General features: G+C 31.0%; 2 protein-coding genes across 4 annotated transcripts in view; one reads left to right on the forward strand and one right to left on the reverse strand.

Annotated features, from left to right (window-relative positions):
• GPHR (Golgi pH regulator) overlaps positions 1 to 18,873 on the forward strand; it is an 84,319-nt gene that overhangs the window by 57,254 nt on the left and 8,192 nt on the right. Inside the window, exon 10 of one of the 2 annotated variants that reach the window (XM_075358405.1) lies at positions 4,032 to 4,246. The exons of the other annotated variant lie outside the window; for it this stretch is intronic. Within the exon in view, the coding sequence (XP_075214520.1) occupies positions 4,032 to 4,062 (31 nt within the window). The 3' untranslated portion in view covers positions 4,063 to 4,246. Of the gene's footprint in view, positions 1 to 4,031; positions 4,247 to 18,873 lie in introns of those variants that run through there. 2 annotated transcript variants of the gene reach the window in all.
• Positions 4,875 to 18,873, reverse strand: part of fws (Conserved oligomeric Golgi complex subunit 5 four way stop) — a 54,990-nt gene continuing 40,991 nt past the window's right edge. For both annotated transcript variants that reach the window (XM_075358401.1, XM_075358402.1), the window contains 3 exons: positions 15,559 to 15,667; positions 9,338 to 9,541; positions 4,875 to 5,259 (listed from right to left, as the gene is read on the reverse strand). In XM_075358401.1, coding sequence (XP_075214516.1) covers positions 5,050 to 5,259; positions 9,338 to 9,541; positions 15,559 to 15,667 — 523 coding nt within the window. In that variant the 3' untranslated portion in view covers positions 4,875 to 5,049. The remainder of the gene's footprint in view (positions 5,260 to 9,337; positions 9,542 to 15,558; positions 15,668 to 18,873) is intronic.

An 18,873-nucleotide genomic window follows, 5' to 3' on the forward strand; every position in this document is an offset into this window, starting at 1 on the left:
GTTGAGGTTTAATATGCTTATAACATTTTTACACTACCATTTTAGCTCTTAACACTTCTTCGGAATTGAAAAAGATTTCTTACCTTTGTTTATCCTTAGCGATAATTATTTCTTTCATCCAAATTCTTTCTTCCTAACCTTATCTCTTAAAATTCAGTAACTGTTTAGAAATTGATTAATTTTTAATATGTTAGCCTAATTACACCAGGTTGCTGGGATAGTTTTTTAAACATTCTGTGATTTTATTACTAATCATCTCTTTGTTACAATTATTTACATAAAAACTATTTAATGTTAGTGATGTATACCTTTTATATAAATTGCATAGTATATTTTTTTTTTATTCTTGCATTTTTAAAACTGATTTTTCTAGTTCATAACTGTAAAATGTTGTATTTTATTAAATTCCTTATGTATGACTGGTCAGAGCAATAGTGAATTAATTCCACATTTCAAATTTTTGACAGAAATGAGGGTAAAGTGAAAATAATTCTTTTAATTGCATTTAAGTGTTATAAGTGATTATATTTAATGTTTACAAGGAAAAGGTACAACTTAAATTTACAAATACATGAACTTCAACAAACTTTTTGTTTATTATAATAATCGATTCAAGCAATTTTGAACTTAGTCCACTTCAACACTGAAAATTTATTTAATGGTATGAAGATCAGCGTTTAGCTACAAAGACCAGTTAATGAAAAAGAAAAACAATCAAGTCATTTTTAATTACTGAGTACATTACATTATGTGATTCTTAATAAAATAATAAAACATGAAATTAGTTAATTTAAAATAATAATAATTGTATTAAGAATTTAAAAAAAATAAAAAATGAAGTATTGATAAAATAAGAAAATAAAATACATAAAGTATAAATCAGTTATACTATTTTTTGGTTGTTTTCTTCAAACAAAAATTATTTCATCTCCACTGATGTCAGCTTCCTGTTCTTCCTGATTATTATTCAATGACCTGGTTAAAATCTGATCTATTGTTTTAAGCTTAAAAGTAGGTATGCTTCAATGAAGGAATGATCAGTAGCAAATCAAGCATGTCCCTCTTTTTAGCATTGTTAATCAGTCACTAAGTCCTATATAATGGAAGTTGTAAAATATTAGCCGCTGACTGAACCTGTTTTCCTTTTCTATTGTTTGTGAAATCAATACAGTCAAATTCCATAGCATCACTAAGTGTTGTTTTAACCTTCATGATCATAGGGAAACCTGTCTGGAACCTCATCCACCGAATTTTTAACCAATTTGTGGTCCATAGATATGCTGAGTTTATTGGCTTTTTTTTAGTTAATGCAGTCAGCATCATTCAGAAAATATGAGTGGCCTGAAACTATAAATTTATGGTCAATAATTTGTACACTCATTTGTGGATCCTGAACTAATTTTAGAAGAGGCAGCGCCATTTTTGCATTCCTATTCTCACCTGAACATGCATCAGAATAAATAATAATATGTTTATAGTTAGAAGCATGTTTCTCCAAGTGATTCACAAGAAAACTTGCTATCTACTGTGACCTGTGACCCTTTGCACCCCCTGCATTATTAAAAGAATGTATGCTTAAATTATACACATACATGTTACGTTTGTAATATGCTGTTGAGGTTGACAGCTTCAGAAAAACCAGTGTTTCTGCAGATCAAATGTAGCTACATAATCTTCATCAGATGAAGTCTTTTTGTCTTCTGGCTTGATCTGCTTTCGCTAAATTAATTTGTTTTTCTAATGGCTTCTTTTGTCACCTGGTTACTTTCATTTAAAATTTTTATGTGTAATTCATCACATTTCCTACAAGTATCTTTAGCGGGAATCTTAAAATGTTAACTAAAGTTAGAAGTACAAACATTGTAATAAAATTTCTGTTTTACTGGGTTCTTGTTTTTAGATTTGCATTTTTCCACATACAAGTTGTACAATCTACATATATTCAGATCCGGATGAAGATATTTCCGGGATTATCTGCCCTTGAATAATCGCTCTGATAAGCTGGGAAAGATGTAATGTGACTAATTATATCACTATATATATATTTTATTGGCTGAAGCATTTTTTCTGCAGTTATCATTAACAGCAAACACCTCTGGTTTAATGAAGGCTATGTACAATCTTTCCCAGTTTACTTGGAAGATATTTCAAAAATAAACTTTACACACTTGGGTACTTCCACCTGAACTCCTAAGAAATTATGCAAAGTATTATTTCCTTCAACATATCTGGAAGAGTCACATGGGTGGTGTTTCACATTTAGCAACCTGAACAAGTCCACAAAGATAAATATTCTGCTTAGAAAAGTCACCAAGTTTCCAGAAAGATTCAAACATTTTCTGAAGTACTTGCAATCAAACTTTGAATCCTTTTGGGCAACAACAGAATTTTTAGTATTAATATATGCCTTATCAGAATTATGAAGCCGCCATTTCTTTTCCACAAATGTTCCTTACAAGTCCTTTTTCTTCCTCATTGTTCACTACACTCTGTCTTACTCCACTCTGTCTTTTTCTCCAAAAGTAAAATAAAAGCATAGTCCAGTTAATTTGCTGATTAAAAAATTCCTTTCATATAGTAACATAGATCTAATTATAAAAAGGATCTGAATATGCAGGTACACCCAAAAACAGTTTTTTCCTTAATTGAAGTTATTTCTTACCGTTTACTCTACTATTGGGGTAGTAACTACAACTAATTAACTATAATTATGCCAAGAATAATGGTTTCTATTAAATAAAAACTGAAAATTTAAACTTCAAATTAAATTACAGAACCTTCTTTGCAATATTAACCAGCTCCTGTGCAAAAACATACCTTACATTTACTGATAAAATACTACCGGTACTTAATTATCATACTATTATTATTATTAATGTAGATCTCTCTTTATGAATAGTTTGGTTAGTGCTGCTTCTAAATCTATGACCACTGCTTATTTTATTTTTTGGATAGTTTAGAAACATTTTGTTTTTGTACCATTTTCCATAAATAAATAAACTGGTGTAGTGCACTTATACATAAACTTAATGTTTGATACTAGTTTATAAACTAAAGGGAACTTACCTTCATTTTCATCTTCAGAAGTCAAGCTGTCTCTTCCAGGAAAATATTCATTGTCACTTTCCATTATATTTAACAGAAAAAAATTATAAAAGAATATAATTTATAACAAAAAATTACTAATGAAATCAAAACTGGCAAAATCACAACCCAAGCCTGCACAATAACAAACTTTACAAAACAGCTGATGGACTTGATTCACTACTGCTTTAACAACAAGTAGAAACTAATGCTATCTTTCGGCTAAATTGTGGATCATGGAATTTGTTTACTGCTGCTTTGAAGGATTTACATTTTAAACATTATGAAGTGAAATTAAAAAAAAAAAAAAAAAAATGGTCTGTTCACTGTTGCACTGAGCCCCTGTAATCTTTGAAATTATTATTCTGTTACACTTTTCAGTTAGCGTAAACTATTAAATAAAATTAATATAACTATAGTTCTAAATTATCATGAATCTGTAGCCACTAATTTTAATATTTTTTAGTTAGACCATTTTAAAATCAATTGACAAAGAATTTTGGTTTACTTATTTATTTATTAAATAAAGACAAAATGATTAATTTAAAAAAAATAATAGTGTGACTATAATTTATCATTCCCTTAACAGTTCAGAATTTTATTATTGTAATCTGAAAAAAATATTTACTTTTTATTATAAAAATATAATATGTATATTATTTATAAGACTGTTGTAAACATTTTTATGTATGTTACTGTTATGTATGTATGTTGTTTTTATGTATTAACTTTATCATGTCTAAAAATTCTTGTAACAAGAATTTTGAATAAAGAATGAATGCTATTGATATCATGCATCTATTTCATAAAATAAACTTATTGCTTATTATAAATTCATTATTACCTCATTTTTAGCAATAGAAGTTATTTTCGGGTATGTAGTTTACTTATATGTCATACAGTATACTGTATAAGTGAAAGTATGTTAATCTAACCAAATTTTGCAGGTCAAGGTTTTTACAGATCTTTGTTTCATGACACTTCAACAACAAAAACACAACTTTAGCATTGAGAAATGTTGGCCTGTTTATTATCTAATATCTCCACATTCAATGGACCAGTATGAATGTAATTCAGCACAATTATTTCTGTGTATGCATTATTAATAACACTTATTTTTGTAATAATTATTAGTCTATGGGGGTTTTGAGATATTGTTCAAGGTCCTGTACCGTAAAATTATAATAATTTACAATTAATAATTTCTTAACGATTCTCTACTTGTATATTTACAAATTAAATGTTTACTTAATAATTATCCTTCTATGTAGTTATTAAAACGTGAAGCCCTCAACAGCTACATTCTTTACCAGTTTTTTTTTGTACTGTGTAAAGCTTCTTCTAGCTAGCTAATTGTTAGAATTGTGATGAAAACATGGTGTGTATGTTTTTATCTGGTCATGGAACTATCATTCGTTTTGTAATATATGCTTCTTACACAAAAAGGGATTAACTGCTACCACTGCCTTGGCTTAGTATAGTAGCTCAGCTTATGATAGAATTGGATCATTCTTCAAAGAAATTATCATCACTGTTATCATATCTACTTCTTTTTTGTTTATTTAGGCATTTTATTTTATTTTGGTTAGTATAGTATATTTATTCATTGGATTTTCCTTCAGAGAATTTTCTTCAACAGGTGATTTGTCAGCCAATTTTCTTAGAGTGATTTTCTTGCAAAAATGTCTTGCTTGACAAAGAATATTTTTAGACCTGCAGGTCTAAGATTTAATCAGAAAGAAAATTAAGAAGAATGGTACACTTTATATTCTATTTAATACATTTTTTATTCCACCTAAATTTCCCTTTCTTAAATTACATTTAAAATTGGGTAACAGGACTAAAAAATCACTCTGAACCTTATGCTATAAAAGTTGCGTTCTAAAAGTCACTTCACAGAACTATTTAAATGAAATTATTTATTATGCAATATTCTACATTTATAAGTATTACATATATATTTAATTATGTTGACTGAGAAGCTGCAATTGACTCAAATCCTTTTTTCAACACGTCCATTAAAATTGGATACACAGGATGAAAATTTGTTTGATTTTGCTGTCGTACTCGCTGTTGGTATTTCTGCAGAGCTCCACTAAGTAGTTCAAGACGCTCTTTTTCATTCTTGTGACTGTCCAGCCATTGTGACAGCCGAGCTATTGACCAGTTAGCACTCTAAGAAAACATAATAATATTGTTGTTAAAAAAAAAAATGCAAACCATTAATGTTATTGTCATCAGTCTCAATTAGTGATTTCTAAGTCATTCGTTGAATAGTGGAAAAGCTTTCTGTTCCTTGTCAATTTATGTTTAAAAAAATAAAAACTAATATTATGATTCATGTACCAAATGATAAAAAACTTACATGAACCAACATAATTAATTTTAGGTGAATGTCACTTAAATTTTAAGGAAAAATCTTTTTTTTTGTTTTTCTTTGCAACAAAAAATAAGACCAGAGTAATACTTGTATTTTCGTTGTTAACTTTAAAACATAAGACAAATAGACATATTCAAATAACAGTGAACAACCATAGTGTTGGGTTCTGGATTAAATGTAAATACGAAAAACTGGAAGAGTATGTAGGTCTAAGTTTTGTAAGCATAACTTTTGTGCAGGCTTGGAAAGCGTTTTACAGGCTAAGTAAAGGAACTATACTGTTGCAGCAGACAGAATGGGGGTAAAACATATACATGCACTTTTAAAACGCATAGTGATAGAATCGTTGTAATAAGGATAAAATCAAAACCTAAACCGACAACGATTGTTAACATTTATATGCCTACAAGCGCCCATGATGATGATGAGGTAGAGTGTGTATACAAAGAGATTGATGAAGCAATTAAACACGTAAAAGGGGATGAAACTTTAATAATAGTTGGAGATTGGAATGCAAGCATTGGAAAAGGCAAGGAAGGAAATATAGTGGGTGAATACGGGCTGGGCAAAAGGAATGAAAGAGGGGACCGACTTATACTTTGCACAAAGTATAATTTAGTAATTGCCAACACCCAATTTAAAAATAAAAAAAGAAGAATATACACTTGGAAAAAGCCAGGCGATACTGCAAGGTATCAGATAGATTATATCATGGTTAAGCAAAGATTTTGAAATCAACTCGTTGACTGTAAAACTTACCCTGGAGCAGACATTGATAGCGACCATAACTTGGTGATAATGAAATGTAGATTGGGGTTTAAAAACCTGAAGAAAAGGTGTCAGACGAATCGGTGGAATTTAGAGAAGCTTGAGGAAGAGGAGGTAAAGAAGATTTTTGATGAAGGACATCGCAAGAGGTCTGAGTAAAAAAGATAAGGTAGAAAATGTAGAAGGAGAATGTTAAAAAGGAAATTCTTAAATCAGCAGAAGCAAACTTAGGCGGAATAAAGAGAACTAGTAGAAAACCTTGGGTTTCAGACGATATATTGCAGCTGATGGATGAACGTAGAAAATATAAGAATGCTAGTGATAAAGAAAGTAAAAGGAACTATCGGCAATTAAGAAATGCTATAAACAGAAAGTGCAAACTGGCGAAAGAAGAGTGGATTAAAGAAAAGTGTTCAGAAGTGGAAAGAGAAATGAACATTGGTAAAATAGACGGAGCATACAGGAAAGTTAAGGAACATTTTGGGGTGCATAAATTAAAATATAATAATGTGTTAAACAAAGATGGTACACCAATATATAATACGAAAGGTAAAGTCGATAGATCGGTGGAATATATTGAAGAGTTATACGGAGGAAATGAATTAGAAAATGGTGTTATAGAGGAAGTTGAGGAGGATGAAATGGGAGAAACAATACTGAGATCTGAATTTAAGAGAGCATTAAAAGATTTAAATGGCAGAAAGGCTCCTGGAATAGACGGAATACCTGTAGAATTACTGCGCAGTGCAGGTGAGGAAGCGATTGATAGATTATACAAACTGGTGTGTAATATTTATGACAAAGGGGAATTTCCATCAGACTTCAAAAAAAGTGTTATAGTCATGATACCAAAGAAAGCAGGGGCAGATAAATGTGAAGAATACAGAACAATTAGTTTAACTAGTCATGCATCAAAAATCTTAACTAGAATTCTATACAGAAGAATTGAGAGGAGAGTGGAAGAAGTGTTAGGAGAAGATCAATTTGGTTTCAGGAAAAGTATAGGGACAAAGGAAGCAATTTTAGGCCTCAGATTAATAGTAAAAGGAAGATTAAAGAAAAACAAACCAACATACTTGGTGTTTATAGACCTAGAAAAGGCATTCGATAACGTAGACTGGAATAAAATGTTCAGCATTTTAAAAAAGTTAGGGTTCAAATACAGAGATAGAAGAACAATTGCTAACATGTACAGGAACCAAACAGCAACAGTAATAATTGAAGAACATAAGAAAGAAGCAGTAATAAGAAAGGGAGTCCGACAAGGATGTTCCCTATCTCCGTTACTTTTTAATCTTTACATGGATCTAGCAGTTAATGATGTTAAAGAACAATTTAGATTCGGAGTAACAGTACAAGGTGAAAAGATAAAGATGTTATGATTTGCTGATGATATAGTAATTCTAGCCGAGAATAAAAAGGATTTAGAAGAAACAATGAACGGCATAGATGAAGTCGTACGCAAGAACTATCGCATGAAAATAAACAAGAAGAAAACAAAAGTAATGAAATGTAGTTGAAATAACAAAGATGGACCAGTGAATGTAAAAATAGGAGGAGAAAAGATTATGGAGGTAGAAGAATTTTGTTATTTGGGAGGTAGAATTACTAAAGATGGACGAAGCAGGAGCGATATAAAATGCCGAATAGCACAAGCGAAACGAGCCTTCAGTAAGAAATATAATTTGTTTACATCAAAAATTAATTTAAATGTCAGGAAAAGATTTTTGAAAGTATATGTTTGGAGTGTCGCTTTATATGGAAGTGAAACTTGGACAATCTGAGTATCTGAGAAGAAAAGATTATTAGCTTTTGAAATGTGGTACTATAGGAGAATGTTAAAAATCAGATGGGTGGATAAAGTGACAAATGAAGAGGTATTGCGGCAAATAGATGAAGAAAGAAGCATTTGGAAAAATATAGTTAAAAGAAGAGACAGACTTATAGGCCACATACTAAGGCATCCTGGAATAGTCGCTTTAATATTGGAAGGACAGGTAGAAGGAAAAAATTGTGTAGGCAGGCCACGTTTGGAATATGTAAAACAAATTGTTAGGGATGTAGGATGTAGAGGGTATACTGAAATGAAACGACTAGCACTAGATAGGGAATCTTGGAGAGCTGCATCAAACCAGTCAAATGACTGAAGACAAAAAAAAAAGTAGTTTCACTTCACCCATTAATCAACACATATCCAGAAGCAAAAAAAATGATTACTGCATAGCAACCAATTACTCTAACAAAACTTAAACCTTCTATACCATCCAGGAAATCAAAATGCGTAAAGCAAAGTGAAATAAATGGCAATTGTCAGAACCATGTTCAGTAAACTGGTTCTTCACTGAACAGAAAAACTGTTAGTAATGTTGGGTGTTGTTTTGTGCTTCCTATTGGGTGTTGTGGCCAATCACCATAGTAATTTCCACTTACTAACAAAATTTTAATTTTTGGCCACAATTTACAGTCAAAGAAAAATTTGTCACATGTTTAATAAATGTGAGAACCTATGTACCCTCTTTTATCTTCTTATAAAACAAACAACTACTTTAGATAAAAATATTAATTTATTAACTTGTAACTAATGTTTTAGGTATAAACTTAAGAATGCACATTTATTGTATCTAATTGTTGTATCTGTAGTTTACAATCCCTAAAATAATTCATTAACTATATGTACTTTGTTATAGAAACTCGCAACATTTTAATTAAGAAAATATACAGCTTGTTACTTTAACTAACTGCCAGTAGTAAATGTTTATGATCGTAAATTAAGTTCATCAAAATAATAGATATGCTCTGAATACACTAATTGCATCAGGCCAAAGATCTAGGATTCGTGGTTTTACGAAACCCATAATGAATTTATGTTTGAAATATTCATTATTAGCCTAGTGAATGTAGCAGATAATTAATGCTGTTCTAATAATCAAATTAGCATTATCGTTGCCATTTTCATGAAAGTTATAAGGAAAATGCTGTATTAAAAGATGTAATCTCAATAAAAATCACAATTCATTTAAATTTTATGAGTAGGAAACCTGACTTTATACCAAGAAGCACCTTAGCCATTAGTTAAGATTTTTAACCCAAACTATTAATACATACCTGATGTGGAGAAGGTAATTCGGATGGAGCTCTTGAAAAAAGTGACATCAGTGCCAAACTATAAGGAATGAGATCACCAAGCAATGAACAGTCAGCAACCTCTTGAGGAGCAGCTTCAATCAGTGGACGGAATGATCTTAATAGCCGATAACTTCGACCTAACTCTGATAACTGTTTACATAATGGTGATATTGCAACTTCCAGCTATAAACAAACCAAAATTTCAAAATATTTAATATAATGCAGAAACCTTTTCATTAACTTTTGTAATGTTATTTTTTGTCAATATTTTTGTACTTTAGTTGATTAACAGTTGTTTAACTGTTAATGATGCACTTACAAAAAAAAAATATATATATATAAAAGTTATATATCAACACGTGATCTGTTTCTGCCTGTTGGCAGGTCCCTAGCATTATTGCTGTCTCCATTTGTTTCTGTCTCACGCTTTTTTTTTTCGTCTCATCATAACTTTTACCACCCATTATGTCATTTAGTAACTTCAGCCTCTTCCCTTCTCTTCTTTTTTCACTTTCAAGAACTGTATTTATTATTCTGTTCCCCTAATTTTATTCACGATCCATTTAACTTAAGTTATCCTTCTGATAGTTGTCAATATTGTTCTATCTTCATTTATTCTTCTTAACACTTCTACATTACTTATTCTGTCCATAGTAATTCTCCAGACCCACATCTTCTCCATCCTCCTTCAGACCCACATCTCAAAAGCCTTGATCTTATCTTTTTCCCAAGCTCCATGCCCACTGCCACACAAAAGTATACTTCAAACATAGCATTTTACCAATCTCTTCCTCAGATCAGATCCATGTTACTGCATATTAGGTTTTTCTTTCTAAAAAAAGGCTTCCTGTGCCATTGCAATTCTCATCTTAATCTCTTCTTTACTCCTCCAGTCTTCAATTAGTACTAAACCATGATATCTGCATCTTTTAACTTGTGCAGTTTTTCCTTCTGCTGTTACATCATCCATATCTATCCATCCTCTCATTCATCTTCATAACCTTTCTTTTTCTCATGTTTATTTTCATCCCATATTCATTCATCCCTACTTCCAATGCTTTTATCATTTCTTATAATGTCTGAGTGTCAACAGACAGTCAGAAAATCTGACACAATTTATATTTCTTCCACCTCTGCTTAACTCCTTTTTGGCCATAATTTATTTCTTTCAACATTTTTCAACATAAAGGTAAACGTGTTGGTTGTGAGCAGCAGTCTTATCTCACTCCTCTGTCTAATTCTAACCAATTTGTGAGATTCTCATTTATTTTCACAGCTGCTTTTTGGTTCATGTACAATTCTTTGATCAGTCTCCTATACTTCCAATTAACTCTTTTCTTTCATAATCTCAAATAACTTTTCCCACTGTACTATGTTGAATTCCTTTTACCGTATCTATAAAATACAAGCTAGTCCTCTTCCTCTTTCAAAACAACAGTTCTACAGCTTTTCTTGTTCCTTTTCCTTTTCTGAATACGAACTGTTCTTCCCCACCATTCTTCTTCATTTTTTTAGTCTAACTTCTATTCATATTTCTCAGCATTTTTTTTTTTGCAGCATGTGATATAAGCTGATAATTCTATGTTCTTCAAATTTTTTGGTTCCAATCTTTTTAGATATTGTATTATTATTGTTTTAACAAAATCTTTTGATCATACTCCAGTATGAAAATGCATTACACATTGAGAGTATTTCATCGACTCATTTATTTTGCTGTATTAGTGTTTAAATCATTCTGTAAGGTATATTAATTATATCAGGTACTATGAACTGTGCTGTTGTTAGCAAAGGATTTCTGTGAAATTTTGAACGTGCTCAGTTAGCCAATGAAGTGATGCCGTATTTATTTACAACAGATGAATATGGTGATATGGTTTTCATTTTGAATGTGTGAAATGATAATACTACAGCTGCTGCAGAATAATATCAAATACATTTTCTGAATCGCAGGATTCCAGATCCCAAAACAATTAGCGCAACGTTTCACAATCTTTGAGAAATAGGTTCACTACCTAGTATTTGTATCAGCTACGAATTATCTGTCCAACATGATGTTGTTACTGATGAAATTATTATCAATGCAGTTTAACACAGTCCAGGCGGCAGTCCATGACATCTTTCTAAGCAGTTTCACATTCGATGGTTTGAAGGACACTTAAAACAAGTTTTATTCTTATTATAAAACAGCCAGTTCAACATCTACTTCTAGGAGACAGTCCCCTTCAGTTGGAGTTCTGTAACTGGTGGAATACAAATCGACAATTCTACAACTATGTTTTGTTTACAGATGAAGCAAATTTCACTGTGTGTCAACAACTAACACAATTAGCATACATGGACAGAAGTAAATCCTCATGAAACAGAGGAAGGCAATTTTCAACACCGATTTAGCGTCAATGAATGGTGCAGCCTTCTTCACAATCAGTTGTTTGATCATTCATATTACCTGGCTGTTTAAATGCTGAAGTCTAATTACACTTTCTTCATGAAGAATTGCCTCAGCTGCTTGAAGTTGTTCCTCTACCGCTGAGCCACAAAGTATACTTCCAGCATGATGGCACATCTCTGCACTTCTCTTGTACCATTTCCACTTACTTAAATCATCATTTCCCTTAGAAATGGATCAGTCGTGGAGGTCCACTTTCCTGATCACCAAGATTGCCTGATCTAACACCTTTAGATTTTTGCATCTCTGAATGGATAAAAAATATTATATACAAAACAAAAATACATTCTCATGAGGAATTTATTATCCGCATTTTGGATGCAGCTGACCAACTTAAGGACAGCCTTTAAGACCTAAAAAGGAAACAAAATCAGTACAGCAGCATGGCAAGAAATGTGTTGAAAATTGCAGGGTTTTTGAGCATTTATTATAAACTAGTGCATATTATACTGTTTCTAAATAAAATTTGAATTTTTCTAACTTTTCTTTGTTTTACTCAACTTATCTTATACTATTTTGTTCAGAATTAAATCCTCTACACGGAAGTTTTATGTGTAATGAAATGATGAACTGTAAAATTTAAATAAAGACTTAAAATTGTATTAGCTTCTAGATTCTATTTCTAAAACCAATATCTACTGTAGATCAAAGCAAACCCTATATAAGTAATTATTGTTTACATACAGTAGCATGCAAATTAATCCAAACACAGATGTTATTTAATAAAGAGTAACGTTATTTAGAAAAAAAATCATACTTGCGCAATTTGTGAATATCTAGTAATTAATATGGCCTTTATTTTTAATCACTTCAAGAACATAATTTGGCATTAATTAACTTAATCACCTCAAGAACACAATTTTGCATTAATTAAACAACTGTACTACTCATTTATTTGATTTCTTCATCATAAAACCATACCTTCCTTATTGCTTTAATGAGGTACAATTTTATTATAGGTATATTTTTGTGGAACAATTCATTTTTGAGACTATTGTCCAAAGATTTTCAATCGTGTTTAAGTCTGAGAAGTTGTCTGGCCACAGGAACACTTTAATGTTTCGTTCTTTGAAAACTTTTCCCTTTTCTGGCACCAAATCTAGTTGGAATACTATGTTCCTTTCCTTCAGAATCTTCATATATCCATCACTTTTCAACATACCATCTACTGTTAGTAATCAAGAGCCCTTTCAAATGTGAAACAATCCCAAAACATTTTTTTCTGATGATATTTAACTAACCACTGGAATATGAGCCAGGTGATTTATTTTCATCACATACGGAACCCTTTATTCGTGAATATAAAAATGTGACTCGTCGGAAAAATAACATTTTTCCACTCTTCTTTGGTCCATTTAGCATGTGTTTTGGCCAAAGAGTCTTCTTTTCGATATTGCTGTGTTAGAAGCTGCTTTTACCTGGCCAACGAGCTTTCCGTCCAGCTGCAAGAAGTCAGCATCTAATAATTGTCACGCATAAATCTGTTCCACTGGCTGCTAATACTTGATTAAGTTCACAACAGGTAATTTTGGTCATCACCAAGCTTTTGGCAGAACTTGGTTTAGTAATACTGTTCATTGTTTCATCAATAGATAAAAAAATAAAAATGGGATAACATCTATTGCACTAACACTCAGAATGGCTATTATACAACTGATGCACTCTATGAAGTTACAAAGAAACACGCATGTGCATTATGATTATGTATTAGTATTGTGTGCTTCCATGTTTTATTGCTCATGTTCAAATTTTTTTTTTTTTGAGAAAAAGAATATGTTTGAGTACTTCTTCAACATCTATAAATAAAAACAACAGACATCTAATTAGATTTTTGTTCCAATCTTTATTCAATTCGTTTTAACCGATTTAAAAAAATTTGTGTCTATATGGTTGTTATAAATTAAATCAGCAAATGGCAAAAAATTTAATTTTCTTAAATTATAATTGAAAATTGAAAAAAATAAATAGCTTTTAAACACTACATTACACTCACACTTCTTTGCATTTTTTAATCCTTTAAGTTTTATGAGTATATTCTTCTCAACATAGAAAGTCTAAGAAATACAGGTCAAGAAAAATTATTTTAAATAAGTTAATTGTTATGTAAATTGCCTCAGGCAGTAAATAAGAGAAAATGAAAACAAACTTTGACTGAAAAAATTAACAAGTTGAATTTATTAACTGTTTTACTAAACTGATGTTTACTTTAATATAATTGATGCATTGGTAATGAATTAAGAAAGAGGGGAGAAAACCTATGTTTAAATTTATTTGAAATGTATGGAAGTAGAAAAATTTAACTTGCATAATATTTTGTTTCTTTTTTTTCATTTACACTGGTTATTTATGAAAAGTTTAATATTATTGACTCACTTTTATTTTTGTAATTATTTTCAGTTGTAGACATTTATCTCATTTGGTTTTAATGATAAAATTACATGTTAATAATAATATGGCATTTTTTTTAAATTGGTGGTAAGAAAACAGAAGTATAATAAAATAAAATCATAATGATGAAAGATTTTAATAAATTTATTAAGAAAGATAAGGCAGTCACTAATGTGTTTCATAACATAGAAAGAACCTGATGGTGTCACAGATGATGTTTTTGGTGTGTCACAAAGATGAATTGAAATTAAGCCCCACCTTCATTTGGCGTTTAATTTTTTACTAATTTTTTTTTCTGTGCAGCTATCTTTTTTCTTTATTAGTTACAGTGAAAAGCCATGTAGTATACTATAAGAGAAATTATGCTAATTGCATTAAATTGTACATGTAAAGGTTTTTGCAGATCTTGACATTTCATGACACTTTCTAACCAAAAACAAAACTTTTGCAGCGAAAAATAACAGAAAGATGTATATACGCTGGTTTGTTTTTTGTTTGATATCTACAGATTGTGACTAATTTGTGATTTTTTACCATGATATCTCTGTAAGGAGCATTTGTGCCGCTTAATTTTGGTTACAAAGGGGCAGGGGGAATACGACCTTACTGTCCTACTCAAAATTTTACTTAAAGGACTTGTTTTTTTTTTCATATAATTTAATGTCCCTTAGTAATTAAGATACTTTCTGATGGTGAATGGCCTTATCCAAACTCCCATAAAGGGATAGGAACAGAAATATTTTCTTTTTTCACTTTCTGGAGTCAGTCATACTCTCATAAAAATAACTTTTCAATAAATACTTCTTGTATGCATAACCTCACATATTAGGTGAAACTTATCAATCTTAAATTTGCTTTTGAAGTGGCTGAGTAGCCAGAGTTGCAAAATTTTTCAAATTTCATCAGGAAAATTATGCAAATCTTTCTTATATTTCCTTGTGGAAATATAAAAAAAAAACAAAAGCTCAAATAAGCTTTTAAAGTTTTTTCATCCAATACTTTTGATTAAAAATTTGAAAAACATTATTTTTTGTGAAGAAAAATTTAGAAGTAATTTTACTGGCATTAAGGTAAGTTTTCCACTTTACAAGAACTTGATTTCATATTACATAAAGAAATATATCTGAAGATCTTCAAAAATGCTGACATGCAAAATCTGATCCAATCAACATAATTTCTCTTATAGTATACTATATAGCTTTTCAATGTAACTAAATAAAGTAAAAAGATAGGTGCATAGAAAAAAATTGATGATATGTCTTGCGTCCCTGAAGCAACATTAAAAGATTTAAAAAAATATTTTTTATGTAAATCAGTTATCAGATTAGATCACAAAGATCATCAAATTGAAAAAAATTATGCATACCTGTTTGAAATCAGCAGCTAATTTTACTCGACCAGCAATACTCATTGGTCTAACTAAACATGCATGTCTCAGGAACAGTTCTATACACCTTATAGCAACATCCAAACAACTGAAAATTTAATAATATAGTTAATACAATAAAACTATTTACTTTTTAATGCTAATGTAAATATCACACTACTTAAATTTAATTATTATTATTATTGCTACAACTAAAAAAAAGAGTTTTTCATAAAATATAAGCTGAAATTTTTTACATATTACTCTTAAATAAATTAGAACGGGATTTTTTAACCATTACAAACTTTTTAGAGTACAATACTCATTGTTATAACAATGAAACAAATTTAGAAAGGCCATTCTTCAGTATTATAGCAGTTATATAAGCAATTTTTCAACTACAAACATCAGCATTTTAAGGAAGTTGTGTAAACAATTGTGAATATGAAATTAAGTACATTTTTATAGCGAGAAAGAGAAAAACTTCTGCAAAACAGTCACAAATACTGAACTGGGCTGTGTATACATAGTAGTAATATCAAGTGGACTGTAAATTTACAACTATTTCAAAAAACCAACAAGAATGAAATAAGATAAACTAAATATGCATTGAATAAATAATACTATATTATTTCATTTATTTACTAACTACTGGTCTACTCTTGTTAAATATATTGTTTACAGAAGTCCTGCAGTATGTGTCCTCCAGGAGTGCTGAAAATCAGTGCTATACTAAAAGTGCCTAGTAGTGCTAGTAAGTCACAAGGAAATTTGAAATCCTCAACAAATATTTAAAATTCTTTCATATTCTTCAAACTTCGCTATTAGCAACTATGAGTGCTGTCCAGAAAGTAACTTAATTGTTTACAAAAAAAATACACTTATAACATTCTATTTGAATAAAAAGCTATAACTTTATCCTACTTTTCTACATATTCCCCAGCCAAATGAAGGTAATTGCAGTAAGTCACAAACTTTTGAATTCTATCATCATAAAATTCTTTTGCCTATAGTTTGAACTACCCTACTACACTGGAGTATAATTTTTTATTGATATCAAAGCACTGGCATGTACACTACTATTCATGTTCATAAAGATATGGTATTCATTAGGTGACAAATCTAGGCTGTAAGAACAATTATAGTTGAATAAGAGACTTCATTGTGCTCTTTGTTTTTGGTGCTTTTTACAGGATTTTTCGTTGTTTTTTTTTTGAATTGGAACTTGCAGTGGAAATTTTACTGGACACGTTTTTGCTATTCTGATTGATTTTTGGTTAACGGACTAACTTTTAATAGGGATTTTTAAGTGTTTAACCTTATTGTTATATGTAATAAAAATGATAGTTGGTTGTATTACTGCTGTGCAAGTGTATAGAAGAGACAAACAAGGACTTCAAAAATTTTTCGCTTCTTCCTTATACAGATAAACTGAATTATAAGTCCTGCAATCAGTTACAAGGGAGATACCTTTTCCCATTTTCTCCTCTCCCCTTCACACAATCCCAAAATCCTCCCAGATCAGATAGATCCGGGACCTACCCAACCCACTGAACCCTTCTCCCCCCCAAATTTTGGTTTGGGGAATACCTTTCCTTGACCCGCAATTTTTTTGGGACCCCCAAAATATGTTATACTTTTTTGTGATCATATATCTTACCAACCACTCTCCCTTGAAACCTCCCCTTGATCCCCGAAATTTATTGAATGGGTACTCTAACTGTGAGGAATCATGCCTAGAACAAGAAATTAACATAGGATGAGATGTAGGTCCACCCCTATGGAAGATGGAGCCGAACAAAGCTCAGTGGGAGGTGGTGGACACCCAACAGTGCCACCACAGAAGTCAGTGGACTTGAAGGGAAAGAAAAGGTGCCGTCAGAAGAAGAGGAGTCCTCTGCAGGCGGTCTGAAAGAATTTACCATCTGGTTGGGGTTGGCGATTTCGATATTGAAACAGAACTACGGTTCTAACCTGAGTAAACACATTCATGCACATGAGAAAGAGCTTACGGCTCTCAGAGAGTTGACACTCTCTAACGGACTTTGAGAGTTGACAGAAATGTCACCACCACTAGAAGTGGTCACACAGGCTACCCAAATCGAGCCTTTTAAGAAACCAGATATGACCGACATACTGCAAATTTATCAGATGAAAAGATAATAGAACTGTTACCACGAAGATGGCAGGTGACTGAGTGTAAAAGTAGGGTGAACCAATTGAAGACCCTATCAACTGCATCGGCCAATACCTACAGCTTCATCAATATGGGGTATGCAAAAACAACTGATGAAGAGGAAAACAAGACATCAGTACTCAAGCCTGGGGACATTGTTCATGATGTTACGTCAATTATGGGTGAGGACTCCATTTCTACAGACAGATGTAAATTCAAGAGCCACTATAATTCCTTGGCGGGTGATCAGGCATCAGCAGTGGTAATTTTGAGTGGGCTGAGTAATACACCGTTTATCCGGCCCAGGGGAGTAGAGATGGAAAACAAAAACGATGATGGAACATTTCACTCTTAAATTGTTGTAGCAAAGTTCAAGTACATAGACAGGCAATATCAAATAAGAAAATACCAGAGCTCAACATGCTACAGTATCTGATTTAAATTGCCATTTTCAACTTTTAATGTCCTACAATAAAATAACAAATTGACTGTGATATCATATTTCATGAAATCAACAAAAAACTATTCTTCTGTTTCAAAATACTGTTGTAATAATTTTCCTTGAAGGAAAAACTTTCTAACACTTTTTAGTTTTGCTAGTAAGTTTTATCTAGTAAAACTCTGCAGTGTTAACAGAATTTTGTATCTCTACATTTACTCTTGAAAATAAAATCCACTATCTGTTACAATTGTTTCTAATAAAATAATTACCCTCAACGCTGTAACACTCAAGAAATATTAATACTGACAGCATTGTTAAACAAGTTTGGGAACTCGACTAAAAAAAAAAAAAAACAACATCCTATTTTGAAACTCACTTGACAAAAAAAAAACATCCTATTTTAAATATGATCATTTCATGAAGAACTGAGAAAACAAATTTGAAAGCTCTGAAAAAGTCAATTGTCAGTTATCTCATACCATATCATCAATTTTCTTAACCAATTAATATTTCATGACAATTTGGAATGGGTGGACCAATGTCCACAAGAGAAGTGGCTCACCATTTATTTCTCTTATGAACATTACACCATGCATTTCTATAACAAAAGTTGTCTAGACCATCCTCTATTACTTCATTCTATCTGAAAACTTCACAAAATTGATAATGGATTTCACATAATTATGATTTCTGACTA

Source organism: Lycorma delicatula, chromosome 2 (assembly GCF_047948215.1).
Source record: "Lycorma delicatula isolate Av1 chromosome 2, ASM4794821v1, whole genome shotgun sequence".
NCBI classification, from domain to species: Eukaryota; Metazoa; Arthropoda; class Insecta; order Hemiptera; family Fulgoridae; genus Lycorma; species Lycorma delicatula.